This window comes from Bombus huntii, chromosome 1, assembly GCF_024542735.1.
Source record: "Bombus huntii isolate Logan2020A chromosome 1, iyBomHunt1.1, whole genome shotgun sequence".
In the NCBI taxonomy this organism is placed as follows: Eukaryota; Metazoa; Arthropoda; class Insecta; order Hymenoptera; family Apidae; genus Bombus; species Bombus huntii.
The window spans coordinates 15239961-15264360 of NC_066238.1; the positions used below are offsets into that span (position 1 = coordinate 15239961).

At 47.9% G+C, this 24400-nt stretch overlaps 2 protein-coding genes across 4 annotated transcripts in view; one reads left to right on the forward strand and one right to left on the reverse strand.

The window, feature by feature from the left end:
* LOC126865988 (putative uncharacterized protein DDB_G0277255) overlaps nucleotides 1–23366 on the reverse strand; it is a 45309-nt gene extending 21943 nt beyond the window's left edge. For 2 of the 3 annotated variants that reach the window (XM_050618998.1, XM_050618992.1), the window contains exon 1: nucleotides 19906–23364. In XM_050618998.1, the coding sequence (XP_050474955.1) occupies nucleotides 19906–20196 (291 nt within the window). In that variant the 5' untranslated portion in view covers nucleotides 20197–23364. Of the gene's footprint in view, nucleotides 1–19905 lie in introns of all 3 variants that reach the window. The other variant, XM_050619004.1, reaches the window with a different exon arrangement.
* On the forward strand, nucleotides 21468–23206 carry LOC126868685 (uncharacterized). The gene is made up of 3 exons (XM_050624439.1): nucleotides 21468–21501; nucleotides 22289–22593; nucleotides 23000–23206. The coding sequence occupies exons 1-3, from the start codon at nucleotides 21468–21470 to the stop codon at nucleotides 23204–23206; spliced, it is 546 nt and encodes a 181-aa protein (XP_050480396.1).
* Nucleotides 23367–24400: the final 1034 nt, after the last annotated feature.

Consider the following 24400-nt stretch of genomic DNA (forward strand, 5'->3'; position numbering starts at 1 on the left):
CGCCGCTATTACGATCATTGCCAGTTTAAGGCTATAAACCGGTTATTAAAGTTAATTACATGTATTTCAAGCTGAATTAAACGATGCGATTTAATCCGTTTCGTAGGCCGGTCTCTGCTCGCAACACGATTCGCCAACCATCCTTCCTTTTCCCAACGATTTTCCTCGCTATTTACAAGCCTACTCCACCCACACCACGCTCCAACCGGAAAGACTCGCGGCTGTTAACCGCGACCGTTCACGAAGAAATTGCGTCTTCTTCTTGGAACGAAGGAAACGATGGCGCGACGAACAATCGACAAAGTAGGTATCGAAATCGAAAGACACGACGATATTTACGAGGCTAGAGAACGGCTCAGAGAGAGAGAGAGAGAGAGAGAGAGAGAGAGAGACAGACAGACAGACAGACAGACAGAGACAGAGAAAGAGAGAGAGAGAGGTGACCGTTACAGTCTCGTTAATTAAATGGTTTATAAGCTTGACTAAATATTCGAATCTTTGCATTCAATTAGTTACGGGTCGCCGAGGGCGATGTCTCGAAAAGCGCGACTATACACGGTAGATAGGGTTGCTTGGGGCTGCGAGATGCAAGACGATTAGAATGAATGGCCGCCATAAATCAGGTTGCTCGTTGGAACGGACGCGACGCGACGCGGCTCGGCGCGACGCAAGGGGGTGTAAGGAGGTGCAAGGAGGCGCGGAATACGTGGACTCGGGTTAGCTCGTCCTACCGCTACCTGGGACCACCGATCCCGTGGACCTCCGCATCCCGTGCATCGTTTCACCATCACAGCTCTCCCTTTCGCCGGTTCTCTCCGATGTGCTCGCGAGCCTCGTTTGCCCCGTTTTCTCCTTTAACCGTGGCTAATCTAAAACCTACTGCTCACGGTCGCGACATCGGCCTATCCGAATAATGCTGATCCAGCGGCCGCTTCTTCGTTCGGTTCGTGTTCCTTCGGCCGTGCACGCGCTTGTGCTCGTGCCCGATCCCGCTCGTCGACCCGTGCCGTGCTGCGGCTTTGTTCGTGTCCACCGAAAATAAACGAGCCACGAGCTGACACGGTTCGAACGAGCCTGCTTTTTTCCTCTACCTTTTTGCCCTCCCCCTTCCTCCAGCTCGTCGTCCCTTTTTCTCTCTGCCTGTCTGCCCTTGCACCGCTTTCAGACGGATCTAATTATCGCAGTCGCTTTTATTGATTCGCCTAAGAATTTATTAGCCTGTGACCTCCGCACTCGCGGCCTTCGTTTTGTTCGCCACGACACGGCTAACGACACCGGCCCATGAAACTTCACTCGTTCGGTTCTCGATACGAGGAAACTACGTGGCTTCGCATCGGCGAAACGACGTCGATTCCGACCGATCGAATCGCGTGCTGTTTTCGATCATTCGCCACTTTGCAGGCAGCTGCGTGTTCGTCGAATGGCGCGATCGAGTTCGAATACGGCAGTTCCTGGATTCGTAGTTTCGTGGAAAACGACACCGTATCTCGTATCTCGGCGGAACGTTCGCAAAGCCGTGCGCACGCGCGTCTCTCAAGCTGCCCCGTAGCCGTAACGGATGACACACTTTTCGCGGAAATTCGCAACGCGAGCGAAACACGTAGAACGAAGAAAGCCGATGAAAGCTGGAACATAGTGATTTTCATTGGCCACGGGAAATCGCCACCCCTGATTCGCTACTCGTTTAGCTGGCGACCCAGGGAGCCAGCCATCTGCAGGATCAACATCTCGGTCGAGGCGGTAGCGATCGGAAAGTTTTAATACTACGAAGAATCCGATGATATCTCGGTAAGGCGAAGACGGTGTCGCATCACAATACGTGGAACGTGATCCTTGCGTCAAGCAGCGTATTCATCGATATAAACTGTTCGTTCGCTTCATCCCCCTAACGATCCTGCCGTCGATCAAACTACAAGTTTCAAATATCCAGGTCGTGGAACGGTCGTAAAGCGGTGTATTTCGTGAAAACTTGTCTATTGAAAAACGTCGATAAAGATGATCGATGGAATGCTGGTAAGATACCAGCAGCAAAATTCTACCTTTCGGCCAATTGCTTGGTAGGATTTTTAGTTCACGCAACGGCCACTTTCGCCGATTTCGCAGATCGTACGACGATCGACTTGTATTCGTCGTAACGACGTTTGCTGCTCATGAATTCGTTGCTATTAATGGTTCCTAACGAGCGGATAGCAATTCCATTACGATTAGCCTGACGCGCTTTGTGCGGCTGGAATGTTTGAGCAAGTGCGTGGGCGTGAAACGTGGTCGGGGATGACGATTGTTCGGAGGCAGCAAGGTATATCCACGTGCGTGTGTAGGGATGCGCGTGTGTGCGCCGGTAAGCGCATACACGAGCCATGGACGAGACGAAAACTCGGCTCCTCCACTACTCCACTCAGCGGTGAGCATGTTTCCTGATGGGGTCATCAGCGCGAATTAACATACTGGGTGGACTCGTATGACACGCACACGTGCGCTTCTTTACCAACCTTTCCATCTGACTCAGTCAGCCTTTCTCTTTCTCGTCTCTGCCTTCTTCCTCTTCCCTTTCCTTTTCGTTTCGTCCCGTCACCCTCCCCCGTTTTCTTTCAATTTTCTTTGCTTTGTCCCCCGTGATCTGGTCTCGTCTTGTATCCTCTCGCCCTTTTCTCATTTCCTGGCTTCGTAGATCCGTCGCTCTGTCGTTCCTCTCACCTTTCCCCCTCTGTTCGCACCGGCGAAAAGGGAAAACAGAGACTCAAACGGTTTCAGACGGTGGATCTATCGGTTTGGACGCGATATGACAGAGCACGCGAAAATGCAAAGCATAGCTACGTATGTTACATTGGGTTGGCAACTAAGTGATTGCGGATTTTGTCATTAGGTGGTATTGACAAAATCCGCAACCACTTAGTTGCCAATCCAATAGCTGGTTATCTCCGCTAAAAAAAAAAAATAGTTGAAAAACAGAGGAAAAACCGGCAAATGGAGGATTTTCGAGAGGCTACAACGTACAAACGACGTGTTTACGGTGTTTGTCTTACTTCGCTATGGCAAGCATACGCTTGTCCGCCTGCTTTTCGAATAATTATCGGCAAGCTTCTCACTTTGCCAAGAAATTATATCTCGTCTGGTGGTTGTTTTCTTGGGAAAAGCAGAAATTGACTCGCTTCGCCTAATAGGAATTCGTCGGCAGATCGATCTCTTCCTGGCTTAACCGAATACAATGAGACAATTACGGGCAGAAGATAAAGGAAAAGATAGGAAACGGATTAGACGACAGCCCACCGGTAGGCCGGCAGGTTCCAATCAGTGTTTACTCGCAAACGAATATCCAAGGTATTTATCATGGACAGCTTTTTGTCGACCTTCCATTTCATTTTCTCATCCAACGGTGTAGAAGGAGAAAGGCCGAGCAGTGCGTCAAAAAACGTCAAATCGAATCTCTCGCTCTCTTTCGCTGTCTTTCCAAGATTTCATGATATTTTCACCTGCGACAGATTTTACGTCGAATTCGTTGCCGAGCGCTTTACACTCTGCATAGCAAATATACCAGATTTTGTTTCCATTATTTATTTCTAATATACGTAAATCGTATCATAGTATCGCAGTGCATACGGTTCGTACGTCGTTCGGTTCGCGTGAAACGAAGTAAAAGGCGAAGCGAAGGGGCAGCTAAAGAAAAATTGTGTGCATTCGACGCCAATGGGCAACGAATTTTGTCGATGCGTCCCATCGGCAGTCACAGAAATTTGACGCGATGCGTGGCGAGACGAGGCAAGACGAAACGAACAGGAAGAATGGAATCTCAGCAGGACATTAATATCCAAGACTCGTGTTCTCTCGATAAAACGGCCGATTCCTCGCGCGCTTCTGCCGAATCTCACGGTATAGATTAGTCGTTGATAAGATCGACAGAGCAGGTAAAAGGAGCGAGTTCTTTAAAAGGAAATACTCTCGTCACTGCGTGTCACCGCCGCAAAGAACCGCGCGATCCTACGCGAATCCATACGTTTCGCTTGATTTCTCCTTTAATTCTCTCTCAAACCAATGTTCGCCCGATCGAAGAACCACGCGTGATCGATCTTATCGGATCAGACGCTACGACGAAGCGACAAGTATCGTATCGGCAATGGCGACAATGGCAAAGATCGAGGAACGCTGTGTTACAAAAAGCTTGCTCTCGGTTAATTTATCAATGTACACGGCTCGATAAAATTATCGTCAGACTGCGTGTTCCGTGCGCGCTGCTCGGAATATCCCTTTCGCGAAATTCTCGCAAGGACGAATCTTTGCCGCATGGAAAGTACGCGCGCCGATACCTCGTCTTTGTGTCATTGAGATGTCGTTCAACCGGACGTTTTTGCAAAGCCGATACACATTTCACCGCGTCGTTGATTCTGGAAACGGCAACGTGATATTTTATAGCGCCACTATTTTCCAATCCACTTCGTGCCATGCCGCATCCAGCAGAGATGCAAAAACTTGTCCGAATTCCAGCGCAATCTAAACGCGCGCCTCGGAACCTCAACATTCCGGTTAACGTTCAACTTTGGCTTTTCGGCTGGCAACCGCTGGCGAGAAGTCCGCCGCAGCAAAATCGACTCCCGTGGAACGTCAAAACGTCGCGTCGCCAAACCATCTACGACGCGATGCGTGTCGAACCACCGTCGCAGATATGGCCGCGGGTCGGTCGTTCTTTAGGTGCGAAACAATCGTGAAATGTCAGAATTTCATAGCCATAACCTTTTCTTTCAAGAATACGCGAGCCGGTTTCACGAACGCTGTCATCGTATACCTACGTACGTCACTGAATCTCGTACGGATGCATGTGCGTCAAGTCGCATGCCAACCACATTGCGCAACTATCGCGCCGCCAGGTCGCCAGAATCCTTCGCCGAGGATTTTAGCAACACCGGGTTTCACTGCTCGTCGTAGCTTTCCGATCTGCCGAGTTTACGCGCCAGTCGAGAAAAGAGCGCATCGAAATAGGAAAGGTCAGAATTTCGGAAGGATCAGATTCCTACGTTCTACCTAGCGCGCACCATGCTGTACAATGGCGGTCGTACGGTGGTTGATTTGTGACCACTAATTTTCTGTTCGGACACCGGCGCAACCTCGACCCACCACGCCTCGACGCCATTAGACGGTCATTCGGAAAACCAGCGACCCGTATCCTGTGATATATCGCGTTTGCCCACCGACCTATCCATAGATGCTGCCCATTCTTCGCGCTTAACACGCTTCTTCCTCGGAATAACTAGCTCTTCAGCTTCACCAGCGTTTACCGAAAATCTGTCCGCCCGATCCGCCCGATCCGCCTCCCTTCGTTCGCTCTGCCCACTTCCATCGTCTTCTATCTCCACTGCAACCATTCTGTCCACTAGATCTATTCCGTGCGATGTATTTTTAACGTAAACGGCGTTTACGAGACGCGAACGGACGTTCAATTTGTACGGCAAAAGGCTGGTAACCGTTGGACGGTAAAAATGCTTCAGTCAAGCGAGTCATTTTTAGCGAAAGGTTTCAGCGTCGATTTTTAGCGGCGTATGTTCAACGTATGTCATTAAATAATTATCGTAGCGTCACCACTATTACCGTATTATCGTCATTGTCGTATCATCGCTATTGCGAGACGAGAAAGGAAAGAGCGAAGGTGCCCTCGCCCGCACGCTTTGCGTATTCTATCGCGAATAATTATTTCCTCGCCGACGCTCACGCGCTAATTCTATCGTTTAAGAACTTGCGAATGATTGGAATAATGCGAAGCGAAGCTGGTGAACGCGAAACGAAAGCGAAATTTGGTATATCGATGCGCCACCGGTAATCGGCATCTTGACAAATATCGTTTTATCATCGATTGGTAAAACGTTGCGTGTTTAGGATCGCAATTATTTTACAACTTCCGAAAGAATTCAACACGCTTCGCAAACAGCGGATCGCACGGACCCATGAGCGGAACGTGCCATGATTATTCATCGATAACGTTATTGCTCGATCTAAAGTCTCTGGATGAACGTAGATTCGTCGCTGATACGTGTTTGCTAGGTAAAATAAGCAGTGGCCCCAGAAGGATTTGAGCGCATGGTCCTTTGTTTTCGAGAAATTAATGGAGAAATTACGTTCTTGGTGAAGCAACCTCTTGCGTTTCGAATGTTTTGATTGCTATCTCGATCCACAAATTTGTAAAAACACGTAGCGGTAGTATAATAAATAAAAATAATCAAAAATTTATGAAAATAAACTGTAAAAATGTAATGTTAAAAGGAACGCAATATTAATTAATTGATTAAAGGAATTTATAAAGTAAAGTATAAAAAATACTTATTAGTTTCTCGAAAATAAAGAACCATGCGCGCAAATCCATTTGGGGTTGCTTTACCATCGACCTAAAGCATCGAACGTACATACAACCAATTCATTCGAGATTTCGCAGTTCTTGTCATTGCTTTGTTAAATCTTTAAGAAAACCGTTACCATTTCACTGTCATGCTTGTAAATCTAAATATTCCTATCTTGATACCCTGAATCGTATTTGCTATCTAGCTAACAGTTTTTCCAGCCGCGTACATTTCTTCTCCGTGAGTGATGCGTCGTTCAAGCGTGCGATTTATGAGGTGTTATCTTGATCCTAGCTTTACTGTTCAACCATATCTTTTCATCTGTATTGCGCAAAATTTTCATTCAAAATATCCTTTTCTTTTCTCTTCTTCCTACTTTTCTGCGTCCGATAACTACATTCCATAAATAAATTAACAAAAAAAAAAAGAGTAAAAGACTACTTAGATCGAAATAAATCTTTCGTAAAGGTAGAGTATTAGCGGTTCTTATTATGTGGTTTCTAATATATATATATATATATATAAATATATGCGTGCTACGTTGCGATCGGTAATCGCGTTATCCCGATATCCCGATCTTCCGAAGCTTCCCTTTGTCCTGGAATTTTGGCAGGTGGCCCACCTGTCGACCGAGTCATGCATTTCTACCGGACCTGCGATGCTCATGCTTCTAGGAAGAGAATACAATTTCCTTCGAGTGGAAGCTGGGGTCGAGGTTGGCCCGAAGGGATCAGCCGATTATCGTTTTCCTATCGGTAAACTGGTAGTCCTTTAACGACGATCGGTCAATCTTTGACACTTGTCCCTTGCTTGGGTTACGTAAGTTAACGCAATGGTTTAAGAGGTCGTATGGAAACGTTGGTCACATCGACCAGAAAGTATACAACGTGTAATAAAGGGCTGTTCAACCGACTTTTTCACCGATGTTTCCAAGGTGCCACTGTCGTGTACAATGTTCTTCGTGGAACATAACGACGACTAAACGATTGTATAGAATTGTATAGAATTTGTTCAAGCGTTAGACGGAGAAACAACGCAAACAACGAGTGATTCGGACGAGTGGTGTCCTAAGAAAGATAGGGATTGTGTGTGTGTGTGTATGTGCGTTTAAGAGAGAGGGATGAGAAAGAAATGGTAGAGAGGCAAAGAAAGAGAAGGAAAATAAGGAAGAGTGAGAGGAGTGGTATGGAGAGCGCTCACATCACATTCTAGGCTATTCCGCATTCTGTTCCCCCACTTTCCATCGTCCACAAGCCACCGGCTCACCTCTACGCCTCCGTGACTGCTGGAAAAGTTGTATAACGAACACGTACGCGTGTACCTGACACGTACATTCGCCTCATCGCAGTGTTTCGCGTCTAGATGTATACGTACGTCGCGGACCTCTATACGAACACGGCTACCTATGACACGGGGACTCACCTGCGTGAACACGTTCGCCCGTGTGCCTGTGCGCTGCACCGCTGCAAATTCACCAGCAGCACGGCCACTGGACAAACGACGAAGAACACGCGCACGCTCGGGGAAACACGCGTTCAAAGTTCCTTCTTGCTTGGCGCTGTTGCCAATTCCTTTTCCGATTTTCCTCGCCGATCCGTCGCACCAGGGTACATCTTCTCTTGCCTTCCCCTTTTCTTGCATTCTCACAAGACGTTGTTTCATTCCTTCCACCACGTACGAGCCGTTTAATGCAAAAGTGGTGTAAGTCGAAAAAGTTGATTACTCGTTAACGTAGGATAAACTAAAAATTCCGTAAGAGGACGAGTGGCCGATTCTCGCTTATCACGTTATTATCAGCGACCAACTAATGAAGATATATTTACACGGTTGCCGCGGAAAACGGAAGAACGATGCTTATGCTTTCGAGATGCGCGGTTCGAGCAAATAGACAAAAAGTTGACTTACACCACTTTTGCATTAAACGACTCGTATATTTTTCTTTTTTTCTTTCCCGCAACGGGACGATTTACTTCGCGCAGTTTCGCCAACGTCCTTTCAAACGTCCCATGCCAACGATCACGTTTTCTTTCGTTTTTTCCTCGCATACCACCTTTCGGGTCGACGCGACCACAGGACGCGACGCTATGCGATAACGTAGTATCGTTTAAAGTCAACTTCACGATCGGCAAACCTCTTGCGGACAAGGAGCTGACGCGAAACCGAGAAAGAGAAAGAACGAGCAAAAAAGGCGGGGGAAATGGCGGAGACACATATTCGAGTAGAGTGGCTGTTGCTGTAGAGAACCACAGCAAAACGTACGAAGATTCCATTACCTTACCTATTTTCCTACGGTTCTTTCTCAATTGCTATAAGAAGCGTGCAAAGTCGCGTCTACCTGTACGTTAAAAGGAGTCTCCCTCCTCTTAAAACGATCATGTTGAAGCTTTCCTCTCGAACGCGCCTCCGCCTTCTAAAAATGTATCGCGAGCAGAACCATCAGTTGAACGTATGAACACTTGAACGTACATGCGTATACTTGGACGTCCGTATATATGTTTGAATATGCGTACATATACTTGGACGTCTGTACATGTACTTGGACATCCGTATATATGTTTGAACGTACGTACGTGTACTTGGACGTACGTGCGTATACTTGGACGTCCGTATATATGCTTGAACGTCCGTATACATGCTTGAATATGCTTGAACGTCCGTATATATGCTTGAACGTCTGTACGTATACTTGAACGTCCGTACATATACTTGAACGTCCATATATATGCTTGGACGTACGTACATGTACTTGGACGTCCGTATATATGCTTGGACGTACGTACATATATTTGGACGTCCGTGTATATGCTTGAATGTACGTACGTATACTTGGACGTATCTCATTGCAGTATTATCGGAGAATGCGAACGCATTTTGAGTCACAGAACGAAGGAATAACAGAAACGTGTTTATGGAGTATTTGCGAGGAGCAGCGAACAGCAATGCGCTGGCTTGATCGCATGTTATCGCATGAAGACATCTTTGGATGGTAATGAGAGTGACAGCGCGCGGATCTGTACGCACGCGACTGTCCGAGCGCTATGTTCAAATCGATTCGACGAGTTTTGTAGAAGGAGGCAACGCGGCTCAACTTGTAATCGAAAACGAATAATTGACGGCAATTTATGAGCGCGGCGAGTCATAGGGAAGAAGGTAGATGTCGTAGGAAGGTAGAGTATAATACCTCTAATACTAATAATAATAATAAGATACTCTGTAATACTAATATCTCATACAATGAGCGTGACAAATTCAACAGTGTCCGCGCCGAAATTGTAAATTTGGCAACCACGTAATTTTGACAATGTACTCGACGTTTTCATCGAACGATACAAGTTTCTATCATTCGACCAATGCCATCTGCGCGGGTCAGAAATCGCGGCTTTCTCTTCGAAGAATATTCCGGATCCCAATAGAACAAAATGAATCATACGCGATTCAGTAAAATAACGTAAAGCAAAAAATGTTGTGCGTCTGTTATCTCCGTATGAAACGAAAGAAACTTTTGGCATAACCTAATACGATAAGCGACACGTATACCTGTTCCCGTAAATCACGACCTTGAAACCGAGCATCTATGTAAATTCGCATGCCCATAAATGTATCGGGCTGTAACGTAGATAAGTTCGGGAAGATAAAAAAAATATGGAGTTTAAGCAAACTTACGTAACAACCGAATACAATTTGCGCTGCACTTGGTTCGTGCGACTGCATCAACCGCTACGTGTCTTTTTGCTTCTTCGCGCGGTTTCCGTCGCGTCTAAACGTCAGGATAACCATTTCGCTCTCGATGCTGTGACGAACAGCGTCGATGGCCGGTGGAACCGAGCGCGTGTTCTCCAGGAAGCACGCGGGAACGTTGGGAGGCACGCGAGGGCCAAGGCCGTACGCGCAATTTCGTAGTCGCCGTTTTCTTCCCTTCGAGAACGATTCTACGGAAAACGAGGCAAAAGCATTGCTCGGAATCGAAGAAACGGATTTAAAGAATAAGCCGGCGATTCGACTCGTCTAAGGCAAACCGCAAAACCGTAAAAGGAAACCGGCGGTAAATCGTAACAACTATCGTTACAGTTATAAGCGCTGTCGACGCAACAGTGATCAACCTTGACCAACCGCGGCAAGCGTGCAGAGCGCGCGTTCCAAAAATATTCGGCCCAGAGAAGGTACGATAGATCGGACGTCGGCGACAGTGGTCGCCTAAACGTAGCCAAGCGGCGAGCAACATCCACGTTCTTCTCGCTGGCTGTGAAACTGGCGTGGCGCGGCGGTTGGTTCTGCCGGAGGTGGCGCGGCATGCGCCACGCGCCATGCGCCACGCGCCACGCGCGAATAGCGACAGTGAAAACAGCCGCTCGCAGTCAGACGACATTCTCGATTTCAATGCCACGCCACGTTCGTCGCGTCGTCCTGCGCCGCTCAGACGCCTCCCTGTTCCGTTTATCCTGATTTTCCTCCCTCTCGCTCGTGTTTCCACCACTACGAGAAATCTGCATCCTCTCTGGAGATAGAACTATAGCCTCTGAACACGACGATAATCCGCTCTAACGCATCGTCTGGCTAATAATCTGTATAAACCGTTGCGCCGAAGAAATCACGAGCGGCCGCGCCTGCTCGACCAGCTGCTCGTGCAATTTGTTCGACACCCGATATATGTCTCTTCTTCGACGGGGATCGCGTGTTCTTCGAGAATTTGGCCAACCGATTCATCGTAATGGTGAACGCTTAGGGTTTAGTTTGCCTGGAATGTTCACCTTGAAATCGTATGTTTCGATTGTCGTTTGAAGGGCAGCGTCGATCCGTTTCGAAGTTTCGCGCCATCAAATTCGAGAAGACGTTACGCACGTTGCGTAAGAAGATGCACGGTTCGTTCGAAAGCCGATGCCGTTCGATTTTCGAGACGACTGGTGATAACGACAGGAAAGGATAATCCGTGTAAATACGAAAAGCAAGTAATTGCAAACAATCTAATCTCAATGTGACATTGGCCGCAGTGCCGATCTAACCTGCAACGATGTGTACCTTTTACAAGAATGTGTTTACCGGTGATAAGACGCTCGACGAGCGACGAGGGAAACTGAGAAAACCAACGCAGCCCAGCCAACCGCGTATTTCATAATTCACGCTTCTATATTCGCGGACGCTTCACTCTCTGTAAACGAACGCCGATCATTTCCTACCTTCTTCGTTCCGACCTACTCTCGTTGCCTGACAACGATTCGCAACACCAAAATACCATACGTCGTTCTTCGATTTCACTCTGTTTCCCCATTGCTGTATCATCCTTTGATCGATTGTCGTTTTCTTCTCTTATTATTATTATTATTATTATTTATGTAATCGCGGTCTCACCAGCTTAGAAACAGATTTGCTCTACGATTCTTTTCGTTCGTTCTTCCATATTTGTCATAGCTTGCTACCGCTCTACCAGTCAACTAATTGCTTATTTACGTGACCTATTCTACTCTGTTTCTACCTTATTACTATCTAACCCGTCGTTTCGTTGTATTTCGTATTTAACTTTGACGCTGTATGAGCGACGCGTCATTTTTTCTCACGTAACTTGTACGGCTCTACGTACTTTGGTTGCGGAACGTCGCGGTGTGCGTTCGACGGCTTTTGCCTGCGCGCAGAATCGCGAAATATCGCAGCTTGTGCGAAAACCGTGAGAAAAGGGATACAAACCGGTATTCGCGGAGGAAGATAACGGCTACGTTAAACGCCGTATCGGTGTCGAAGCGGTTCGCAAACGTCATCGGAAGTCAAACACGGATCAAGCCGAAAAAAAAGAAGAGAAAAAATGAAAAAGGCCGAGCAAATATCGCGTCCGTTTGCTTTTCAGGTGTCGTTCTCACATTTGCGTCTGCGTCGTTCTAATCGATGCACGCGATCATTTCACCGCAAATAGATATCCACGTTCCGTTCCTCTATCTAAAGATACGACTTGTGTGTTCGTTTAAGAATCCGTCAAAAACTTCTTATCGAAAATAAATTGTCCCACATCGACGATTTCTCTGAATATTACGTAACCAGCCATTAAATTTCCACCTAATAGCTAACGCGTGTTTACTATCGTACAAGACGACGGATTACAGCGCCTTTGCGAAAAACGTAAATCGCGGAAGACGGGTCGTGACCTTTGCCAACGCTCGGCCAATAATTTTATCGATTTGTTATACCTTGCGTAATAAGAACGGTCTTCGATCGACTGTTGCAACTATCTTTCCTAACTATCGAACGTTCTTCGGGTAGTATCACGGTTATAACGTACATAGATCTGGCCGAACTAAGCCTGATATTCCAGATTCTTTTAAAAAAGTCAGCTCCTTCGATAAGAATCGTTGCCGAATTACCGGCCGAGTATCGCGTCGCATCCAATACGTCGTTCTAATGCTATCGCTTTATAAGAGACTGGGAACGGAATGGAATGGAATAGAATGGAACACTATCGCGAAAGTCTCCGGTGCTCTCTCCGAACGGCGGCGTTACAAACCGAACGGAGACCGCGGTTTATGCTTGCACGTCGTGCTCCGCAGATACTAATCTTGTTTCTTGACCTATATCCGCCTTTGCGGCGTTGCGCAATACGTTGGAAAGGTGTCTTCGAAAATGCAACGTCTCTGAACGAGAGGCAGCGAACTTTTTACTCGTCCCACGTTCCATGTTCCCTTGTATCCGTCATCTTCCTTGCGTGGTTGGAAAAGTGTGATTCGTTAGCAAGAAGAGGCGGGCGATCGCGTTCGAAAATTCGGTCGAATGTTGACTGAAAGTAGTAGCGTGGTACCTGCTGGTTCGAAAGTACTCTAGCGAACGTGCATTACATCGACTTTTGTCCCCTGACTGTGCAAAGAGAGGATTTACATGCGTTTCACGGTTCCCGGCATTGCTGACACGATTGCCACGCAGCCGAGAGACACGTAGAATGCGTGTCGGTACGCATCTTAAAAGTCACTGCTGTTCACCGGTCTTCCTGCAGGCCGCACAGTACGCGCCGAAGGCTAAAGACCTCCTTCGGAACTTTTCTACTAGCGAGAAACGCCCCTGGAGCACGCGACTCTTCTATTACGTATCCATCTATGTATCGTCCACTAAACGATTTTCGTCGGTTCGTTCGAACGGCCGCTACTATTTTCGAATCGGCCGACTCGCGACACGCTGCGCTCCCCCTTTCGGAACTTCTTAATAACGTATATCACGTATATCACGAATCGACAGACCTTGCGAGCAGCTAGCTTTTCTCGCTAAAACCCTGCCTAGAATGTCAATTCCTGTGTTTTATCCTGCCGCTTCCTCGCCATTCCTTCGGATATATCCAGTGCTCGGTTTACGAGATCGCCAATATCAACGATATCGTTGATATTCCGTGCCAACACCGAAATCTCTCTGGATACTGTGACAGACGGTTGAAAGAGAAACGATTAAAAGCTTCACGCGTCGTGGCATACACGAGAGCTATCGTTTCGTATTCAACGCTGCAAGTGACGCACGATTATAGGTTTATATCGATAATCATCGTTAATACTTCATATTTCATAACGGATTCACTACCGACCCGACCTAAGCGTTGTTGGTTGGTGTTGGTGTTGGCTGCGATGCACGATGCGTGCAAACGACGACGTAGAGATATACCTACGTTTCCCTGATCTTCAGTACCGCGTAGGTCAACGTTCAGAAAGGATTCCAGTCAGACTCATCATCCAGCGCTCCTCTTTCCTTGTCCTGCCTCTTTCTCTCATTCTCTCTTTCTCCATATATATGTCTGTCTCTTTCTTTCCCTCTGTTTCTCTTGCCAACATGCGACTATACTATGCACGCGATCGGTACCAATGAGAGCGCACGCTCGCGTCAACGCGATTCAACTTTCTATTCCAATTGGATAGCAAACCGCGATCGAATCCTGTCCTTGAACGAAGACGCGCGAACCTTGAGTCACGATGGTATTCTTTTTGTTAACGCGATCTCGATTTCAATTCGGCCGATCGGTCGCAAATTCGGCTACGCTGCGAACGACGCGACACCACAGCCAGACGAGGTGGGACGTTTCGCGGTTTTATCGAAGCGACACGTTCGCGAAAACGAAGCAGCGCGAAACGTTCGGACGGCCGGCAACCTTTACGTAATGACCGACTCGAGAAAGTAGCCCAAAGTCTGCCGGCGATAAATCAGCCGTTCAACAACACCGCCACTGCGCTTCTTTCTTTCCACCGATCCGATCTTTTAATTCTGACTCGTGACGATATTATGCAAATAAGCCAAACTTTCCTATTGCCCGCCCTTTTTTCTTTTTTTTCATTCTCGATCACATCTAACGACGATTTGTTCGACGAGTTTTGAAAAAATAACTAACACGACATAGTTAAAATTACACCGATGTGTCAACGATGAATCAACCGCATATATATATATATGTGTGTGTATGTGTGTGTATATGTGTGTTTACATATCGTTCTATTATTCGAAATTTGGTTGCACCGGATAGAAATCTGTTTCCGCGTAGCGCGATTAATCGGGTAGCTGGATAGGGCATGGCAGGGCAGGGCAAGACAGGCCAAGCTAGGCCAGAGTAAGATCCTGAGAAGAGAAGAGAAGGGAGAAGATAACGATAAGGTAAAGTATAGTGAGGTAAAGCAAGGCAGAGAAGAGCAGAGTAGACAGGAGAAAGAAAGGAGGAAAGGAGGAAAGAAGGGATCTTGGAGGCCCCGGGCGCCGCAAGTATAACGGTACTTGGCGAGAGAGCGCAACAGAAACAGATAATCAACTAGCATCCGCCCAACCGAAAACGATTCGCGTCTCTTTCGTCTGCCTTGTCGCCTCTGTTTCACCCTCTGTCGATTGTTTTCCCCGTTAAAACTAACTAGCCGTCGATAACGTTACGAGACATTGGCGTAACGAGACGATTTTTTAAGATACACAGCGATCGAATCGATCGATAACGTTGTCGTCACGACGTTGTCAAATGAGATTGCATAAAATATGCGGGCAAGAAAGTACGAAGGAACACGAAAGTGACAACAGCTACTCCATTCTCGGCTAGAAAAGTCAAATTTTTGCACGCGCTTGAAGTAGGAAGACACGGTCGTGTGTCGAGCCATTAAAATCCATCTCATTGGTATGAGGAGCGCAAAGTCATTTCACAGTTATTACAGCAGATACACCGTTGCTTTACAATCCGTCTCCCGTGTTAGTTCGTAATGCTAATGTGTTATATAGTCGAGACTTCCGTACCAGCTACAAAGAGCTTGTTCGCGAACATCAGGTATGCAATGCCACGAGGTTACCTTCTATGAGGTCTTCGTTGCTTCTTACTTACAACACCCTTATTGTACTGCCATCGGTCGATCCGCCACACTCTATACGCTCTATCCTACTCCCCTCCTCTTGTCGCGTTCCATTCTAATCGATCATTCTCGCGTCTTCGATTATCCGTTTTCGTGGATAACCGATCGTCGGTATGGCGGTCGAAGTTCTTCCATTCTCTCGTCGTTCGATCAACGATATTTTTAAAGCGTTGAAACGAACACGCTGTTCGAACTTATCGTTCCGACCGTCCTCGCGAATGACGTGTCGTGCAGAGACATTCGCGGATTACGAACTACGATACTCGAACGTAGATACGAGCGTGGATCCTCGTCGATCCTCTTCGCGCCATCTCCCTTCCTCTTTCCAACGATCTCGTAAAACGTAATTCGCCTGCAACCGCGAGCGGACTAAACGGTAGCATGTCAATCGCGGCAGTGAAAGAAAATGATTCTATTTGTGAATTATCATCGAAGCGTTTCGACAGGTAGTAACGGGAAATTTGTTGGTTTCGTGCTGCTTCTAGGGAGTAAATTACCAGAGCGTATGTCGAACGAATAACGGTGTAGCAAGTTTATATTCCTTTTCCACGTGGTCGATGAAACAGCCGGTAAGTGCGAAGCACCTCGGACCTCTCGTAGCGCGTATCGATAGAAAATCGAACGATTCGCGATACGATTCGCGGCGACTGGCGCGATACGGCTCGTGACGAACCGTACCGGAATACCAGCACCGGCCAGCCAAGCAGCGCCTTCTCGATCGACCTGTTGCCCTCTCGATCCTCTCGACTGGAACGCGTCTCTACGCGGAAACGCCACGCCGCGCCACGCCGCCGCGCCGTCGCCTTCGGCCTACCGCACCGTACACCGCGCCGATCACTGCCGAGTGTATCAACAAATATACGTCCCTCTCTTGCAGTTATACCAATCGCTAATTTCTATCTCTCCTAGAAATGATTTTTCTCGATCGTCGGTCATTCTTGTCGCGACACATCGGTCGCTGACGTGGTCATCGTCGTAATTTCAAGAAAAGATCCACGAGACATTTCCTCCACGTTCGATCGAGATTGACCATCGTCGTCGATAAATACCCAGAAAAGCTGCAACGTTATCGTACGAGTGATCGGACGGCACGTAAATCGTCGGCCGATTGTTCCCACCATTCGGGTTATATGTATCCATTTACGCAGGGATACGTATATCCACGTGCATTTGAACGTAATCGTTGGGTGCGTTCGAGCTTTTCACGCTTCGCGACGCGCGTCATATCTGTTTCCTGGCGATCGTAGCCCGTGACTTGGAGCTACCGAAACGGTGAAACGATATTACGAACGATAGCGAGAAGGAAGACGTTTCTTCGTCGAACGCGAATCGATTCGTTAAGACCTTCTTTTCTCGTCCTGTGCGGCTGGTTTTCTTTATAGTTTCTTTATAGTTGACGCGAAAGAATTGGAAGAAAAAAAGGGAGGGGGAAACGCGAACGGACGTGCAGCCTACGATTCGTGGTGTATGCGTTCGAATGTATTATGGTAACTCGCGAACAATAACTCTTCCTCCACTCTCGGCGTTTAATGGCCGTCCATCTATTTAACGTGAAGGAAGAGGAAGTGACTGATGGGTAGATAGGTCGAGCGTTTTGTAACTAATTTCGCGAGTAAATTGTCCGTAACATTGGTTTGGTGCAGTTCAAACGTAACTAAATATAACGACGACGAATCGAGGTTGCCAAACGAAGGAAGCCAATGTTCCTGACAATGCGTAAATCTCGGCGATCCAACGATCGAAACGCGACTGTCCCCATAGCCAGAGGATAATACCTCTTTCCTTCTAGCTGGCTGTTTCTCGCTAATTATACGCGGAAATAAAAAGAAACAGGACAAGAGAGACGTTTGTTAGGGAAAAAATAAAAAGGTTTCTCATCCGACCGTAGTTGTCCTGTGCAGATACATCTAACGCATAAGACGCGAGTAACCGCACGGCCACCCACTCGCGCATTCGTCCGCGATTCGCTGTGACTCACTGCGAGCTGCGAACTGCGAACTACCAGTGGAAGAGAACAGAGCGACTCGATGCTCGTCCGATACGTACTCGCGGTTCGCGATACGTCCGATATCGGACGCGTTTCCCTCTTCCTCTGTTTATTTTCGAACGTGTCCCGACGTTCGACCGTTCAAACGTTCAACCATGTTTCTATAGATCTTTTACAGGTAGAGATGTGTCGTGATTGGGCGACGTGCGAGCGAACCACGTAACCTACGAAAAGTAATAACGCAGACACGTTGAAGCGTACGATCGGTGAAGGATTGGAACTTCCGTAACCGCCCACGTGTACACGAGTAAAAAAGCACAAGCGAACGAACAATCGGTTCGGTAACGTTAAACGCGTGAGAGAGTTTCCCTTCGAGCAAACACGATCGTCCACATACTACATTTTAGCTGGAGTCGAGCGATCTTCGAGCCTAATGTTAATTGCGTTTGTTTTCTACTCGAACATCGAGCAAAATAATCACTGGAACGATAATCATACGCAGAACTGAAACGAAGGGCGGTGAACCGTGGAAATGGTTCGTCCGGTGCTCGTCGTCGGGATGCCCTTTCTGCCTGACCACGATAATCGTGGATTTCCGTCCGCTTATTATCTTACGCGCGTCACAATACGTTTAGATTGCGTTCCGGTGATGGCTAATTAGAAACGTACAGTCACCCATTCTCTGCACCCGCGACTTTTTGCTCTTTACCACGGTCCGGTCGTTTTTACAGTTTCTTTTCTCCTTGTTTTCTCTGTCTCTGTTTCGAGATCGAACCGTACAATCCGAAGAATATGTACGATACTGATACGTAGAGGTTGCCGATCAGCGGATATGCGGCAGACCGACCTGTGCACGATCGTCGAACGATTGGTCGGTGCAAATTTCGCTTACCAAAACTTAGTATCGATAACGGTACGAAGAACCGGTTTCCTACTGTAGTCAGGACGCGTGTCTATTCTCGTCGTCGCGTAGAAAAAGCGAGGAACGTTTGGCGCTCGAAAGTCAGTCGAAAAAACTGACTTGCTTCCGATCGGTCTTCGTCACTCTTCTCTACGACCGAAAAGAAAAAGCTCCCGAATTTTAATTAGCTTCGTATAGCTTTATTCTAGTCTTATTCGAGCACCGAACACCATCGACGAGCCGTTTCGAAACGAAATCGCCAAACGGTGCAACCCGACCCGGACTCCACCGTCGTTTGTCATTTTATTCTTCGATCGGTCGAATTCCTTTGCCTTGGAAGGTGGACGTTACGTTAGAAACGTAAGTAACGCGCAGCTGGAACGTCGCTGAAAACGTCTGCTCGCTTGCCGAGAATCTGTACGCGGTACGAACAAGCGAGAACGGTTTGCGATCGAACCGCGTCGAATCGAATGGAATCGAATCTAGGCAGGCCGAGCCAATCCCAACGTAGAAATTAATGAGATAGTCTAATTCGCGAAACAAGTCGAACCGTAGGTTTATGTAAATAGAGCAGTGAGACGAAGGTCGAAGCAAAGAGCCGGGGAGGGAGCACTCGTACAGTCATCGAGTTCGTCGGTAAGGTGGAAAGGCGTGCGACGCGTGTCCCAGACGGACGGCGTATCAAAGGATATTTGCCCTGTCAACAACGCGCGCGGCTTTATGTGGAAACACCGCTCTGCGTCTAAAAGGGAAAAACGATTACTCGGGCCAAGATAATAGTAATGGCCGTTATTACTTCGCTCTATTATTTTACGATCTAACGCTGGCTCGGAATCGATACGCTATCTCGTACTCCTTCTCCGACACGATCGATCTGCAAACACGCGTCCACGTATTCTTTTACGAGGCAATGCGGCCTGGCGTTCAGTGAAACACAGCGAAAAAACCGTATTCCACGAAAATATCCGATCGCGGTATCCTCATCGCCGCAGTCACATCGCGATGTTGCTTTCTTCGTTAATCACGGGCGAGATCAATTCCGCGAGATTCTTCGTCGTTTGTTGACAGTTTTTTGACAGACAACGAACGGTTACGATCGCCGCGAGTCGGTCATCGATACCATGACTCATCGTCTCGATGAGATAAGGATCGTTAAGCCCTGCGTTTCTTTCAAACGATCGACGAAATAGATCCAGGGAAAAAGAGTTACGAAGCGAATTGTAAACGACGCGGGTGATCGAGTAAGAAGCTAGAAAATGATAAAATTGTGAGCCGCGTGGCGATCGAAGCAAAGCATAGCAAAGCGAAGCAAAGGGAAGGAACGAAAAGGAAAGGGGAGGAGAGGGGAAAAAATGATCGTCTCACCTGCATCTGCAACCAGGAGTAATCGATATAGGTGGTGGTGGTGGTGGTGGCGGCGGCAGCGGTGACAGCACCAACGACGTTCGAAGCGGATGAGATCTGCTGCCAGTTATCCTGACCGGTACAACCGAGTACCGGCAATCCGTCGGGTTGACCCCGATCCGGTACTATCTGATCGGCATATTGATAGGGTGGTTGAATCGTCGGCTGTCCGCCGGAAGGCAAACTCGCTGGATGAGGGTGCTGGGCCCCCGAGCCGGCACTGGCGGGCAAGCAGCACACGCTCACGTCCATTCGTGGTGGCGGAGAATCGTAGAAACGTTGCTGCTCCGGCTCTGACTCTAATTCTGACTCTGACTCTGACTCTGACTCTGACTCTGACTCTGACTCTGACTCTGACTCTGACTCTGACTCCGACTCTAACTTCGAGACTCTGACTCAAGCTTCGTCTCTTCCTGTGGCTTTGGCTCCGACTCTGGTCCTGGTTCTGGTTCCAAACTGTGTCTGTTCCCGAATTGGCGACCTACCGAGGTTTAACCATCCACCTCGTGATCAACGTCCTTTTTCCACTTCTTATTCGTTCTTTCGCTTCCGACAAACACCAACTATTGTCACGCCACGCTTCCCTCGCTATCAGTCGATTTTCCTTTCTTTCTCTTGAAGACAACGACGTTGATTATTCGGTGCCCACGACACTAAAGCGAATCAAGGAACCTCTCGCCCTGACGATCGCGCGGCTTTGCGCCCTGATTCGATCCAACATAGAGAGGAACAGCCACGGGAACAAACCGTCGTGTATGCGCCGGTCAAACGCCTTGTTTCTTTCCTTTGTGCTGATTCCTCTCGTCCGATAACAAACAGCCGATCAACGAAACGTTGCGACTCGCTCTTCTCGTTTATCCCGCAACGTTCCGATTTCTCGACAGAGTTCCTCGTCAGACGTCGTCGACGATGCTCGGAAACTTTTGAAATGCGTTAGCGTAGTTAACCTTGCGTCTTCCTCCTGGACGATCATGCTCCGCGATTAATCTCGGATCGCCTTTCGGTTCACCCTCGACTGCTATACACGCGTGAATCGCGTCTATTCCTACGAAATGCAAACGCAACTCGCACCGCTATTCGAGTCGCATCGGTTCTACATCGAAAACGATCATCCGTTTCTCACCTCTGTCGCGAATCCAACAGTTAGACAATCGCTTCGAGTAATCACACGCAACGTCATTTTTCGCGGTACCCTTGGCGAGATCGTGTCCAGTCTATCGTGTTTCTCGATCAACGTCGACTTCAACGTTCCCAAAGAATCATCTCCTTCGTCTTTGTAACCTTTTTTAATTAAAGACAGCGAAGGTATTAATCTTATTTGATTTGAAAGTAGAGAGCAAATGCGGCGCGTTCCAGGAGCAACGAGTAATCGTGTCGAGTTGTCCAAAGGAATTCCATGTTTTCGCCGATTGTTTTCTTCGAATTAACTACACGCGACTAATCCCACTTGCTTTCTTTCTCTTCCTTCTGGTTTCTCCGGTCGTAGGTACGGCCTGACCTTTCGTTCTGCTATCGTGTGCACTATGTTGACGAATCGATTCGGCTCGAGTTTCCACAGTTTGCTATATAATATCGCATCATGCTCTCCGAAAGAAACTCAAACGAAAACGACGACGACCTGCCGCTGCTTTTTCCAACGTTAAAGTACAGCGGCAGGTTTCGCGACGACAGCAAAACATCGAACGGCAGTGCACTCGTGGTTCCTCCACTAACTATCGCTAATATTCTTACGATCGTTCGCTGTAACGTGTTCACGCTGAAACATCGATCAACACCAGCCAGTTGTATTTTCCTTTTCGATCGAAATACACCAAAATTTGACGTCACAGTCACAATTACGGTTACAGTCACGGTCCCGGTCCCGGTCCCGCTCTCGGTCACGGTCACCATACATCAACAGCCGAATCGATCACCCAGGGGTGTCTTCTCACTTTTCGATTTTCCCTTGCTTCTTTCTCAAACCACCTTTTCTCCGTCTTAGTTTTCCGATTCTTCCTATCGCTGTGACAGCGACACACTCGATCGTTGGTCGAAATTTGAGGAACGTACGATGAACGATCGGACGACAGCGTTGCACGAAACGATAAATAGAGCATCGACGTTGCGAATCGATCGGGCAACGCTCGTAGAGTAAATTTCTACGCTGCTTGTCCCGCGAACCAGTCGACTAGCAGAAACTATCGGAGAATTTGCCTCGTGAAAAATTTCACGGTCTCACCGTAAAATCACTGAAATCAAGCGGTTTGATACGAAAGAGTCGACGCAAACCGTGAGCAAACAGAACGTTGACGAGTCGATCACGGATTATCGACAAGAACGGTCCGATACGGTCGCGCCTTATCAGAAGCACCGTCGACGCATGACAGCCAGCCGCTCGTAGTAAGGGTATGCGCGAACCGCGCAGAAGGAACAGGAAGAGGTGGAGAATGCGATAGAATAGGAGAGGGAAAATCGGCAGGAGGAGGAAATGGAGGTGGAGATGAAGCTGGAGGTGGTAGTAGCGGAGGTGGTGATGGTGGTGGAAATGGTGGAGGTGACGGAAGTGGTGGTAACGACGAAGGTGGTGGTAGTGGTGGCGGCGGCGCAGCTGGGGAAGGAGAAAACGGTGAAATGGAGGAATCGAAGGTCGAGCTATGCAATCACCGGAAGGTAGAGGGTAATCTCGAAATGGAACAGTAGGTACCTAGTAGCTTCTAAACTATCCGTGTCGAACTATTCAAAGAAAACGCAACGACGACCGCGACGACGGTGCGACGTAATAAAACACGCATAGACATGTGTAAACAACGTTCTCTGTTCGGAACGGTACGCATGCCCTTCGGTTAATACGAATACAGGGTGCTCTCCCTTCGAGTAATATCTTTCTTTGCTCGTGCAATTACGAGAAAAAAAGAACGCTAACGTTGAAAGAGGCTGAGAATGAGAATAGGAAAATCGTAGAATATCGCTGAATGAATTAATTGATCACGGAAGATGCGAATGATAACGAGGAAGATAACGAGAGACCGGGAAACGACGATAACAGCATCAAAAGTGGCAACCTGTAACGCGGTAGAGTGGTGCCAGTGGTGGTGGAGGTGGTGGTGACGCGATGGTGGGTGGTGGTAGCAACAGTAACAACGATGACAACGGAAGGAAGAACAATGGCAGCGGGCAAGACAACGAGCAATGGTTGCGAGACACTAGCGGTGTAACGGATATAATGGTAGCGGTGGTTCCAGCGGGCCGGACGATAACAACAGAGGTGGAGAAAAGTTTGTAATAGCGAGGAAAGTGAGGGTGGCGAACGCAACTGGTGCTCGTGACGCGATCGTGGTGCACCCGTAGCGTTGCATACGCGCATGCGCGGATGCGTGTCGTCAAGGCAACGGTTCCGGAGTAACTGCCCGGTGAACGCAGCCCTCCACAGTCCACAGACCATGCTCCTGGCTCTCTCCTCCTCTCGCTCACGCTCTCTATCTCTACCCCACCCCGCTCCGGCACCAACGACGCTCGATCTCTGTTTTCCTCGTCAACTCGCTCGCTCGCTCGTTTTCCCTGTTTCTTTACCCTCGTATCAACCTCTCTGCCTTTTGCTTATGACTGGCTCACGCCCAAAGCGCGACTGATCCCAGCTGTCTAGCTTAGCTCACTGACTCTCTACACTCTACATCCTTACACGTAACCGCCCTCTTTGCTGTTTCGCGTTTTCTCTCATTCTTCGGCTTGCGCAAAAAATCGCGCGCGCTCTCGTTCTCCGTGTCACCTTGATCAAACGGCACGATTTATTACCAAGAAGTAGCGGAAAACTTCTACTTTCAACGATTTTGATAGTCCTTATCTCGGCGATGACGCGTCGAGACGTTCGATTATGATATATATATATAGTATTCTGGTAATATACGAAACGAGACAGAATCAAATTCACTTGTCTTGATCGTAGTTGATATTTTCGTACCGATTTGATATCGTGACGATTGCATTTAATCGCCGGTACCTATGTAAATTCTGATTCTTCAGTCTGATTCCTTCGTCAAGGATCTCCGTGTCTTGTTCGAACGCGACTTCGATTTCAAAGTTGGGACAATGCTAGGTCTTTAAGTCGACGCGGATACATGACAAAGAAATTGTTCTTTTATTTGTTCGAGTCCCGTTGCGCTGGTAGTCGCGCGATCCTTCGTCGTCTCCATCTCCTTCTCTCGATCTTCCTCGTTAGAGAACGGGAACGGCCATAGCCATTCCGCCAACGCTCGTCTGACGTCATCGTATTACGACTACTAACGTGTCTCGACGCGACGCGTCGTGTCTCGTCTCTACGTCGTCTTTCGTATATTATCCGTCGCCCGTAAATACGCGGATAATAGATAATCTTCGCCAAACACCATCTCTGCAAAAAATACATATGAATCCGAGTCTGATGAATTTCACAACGAACAAAGATGAGAAACGTTCTTTTCCTATCGACCGGCCTGATCCA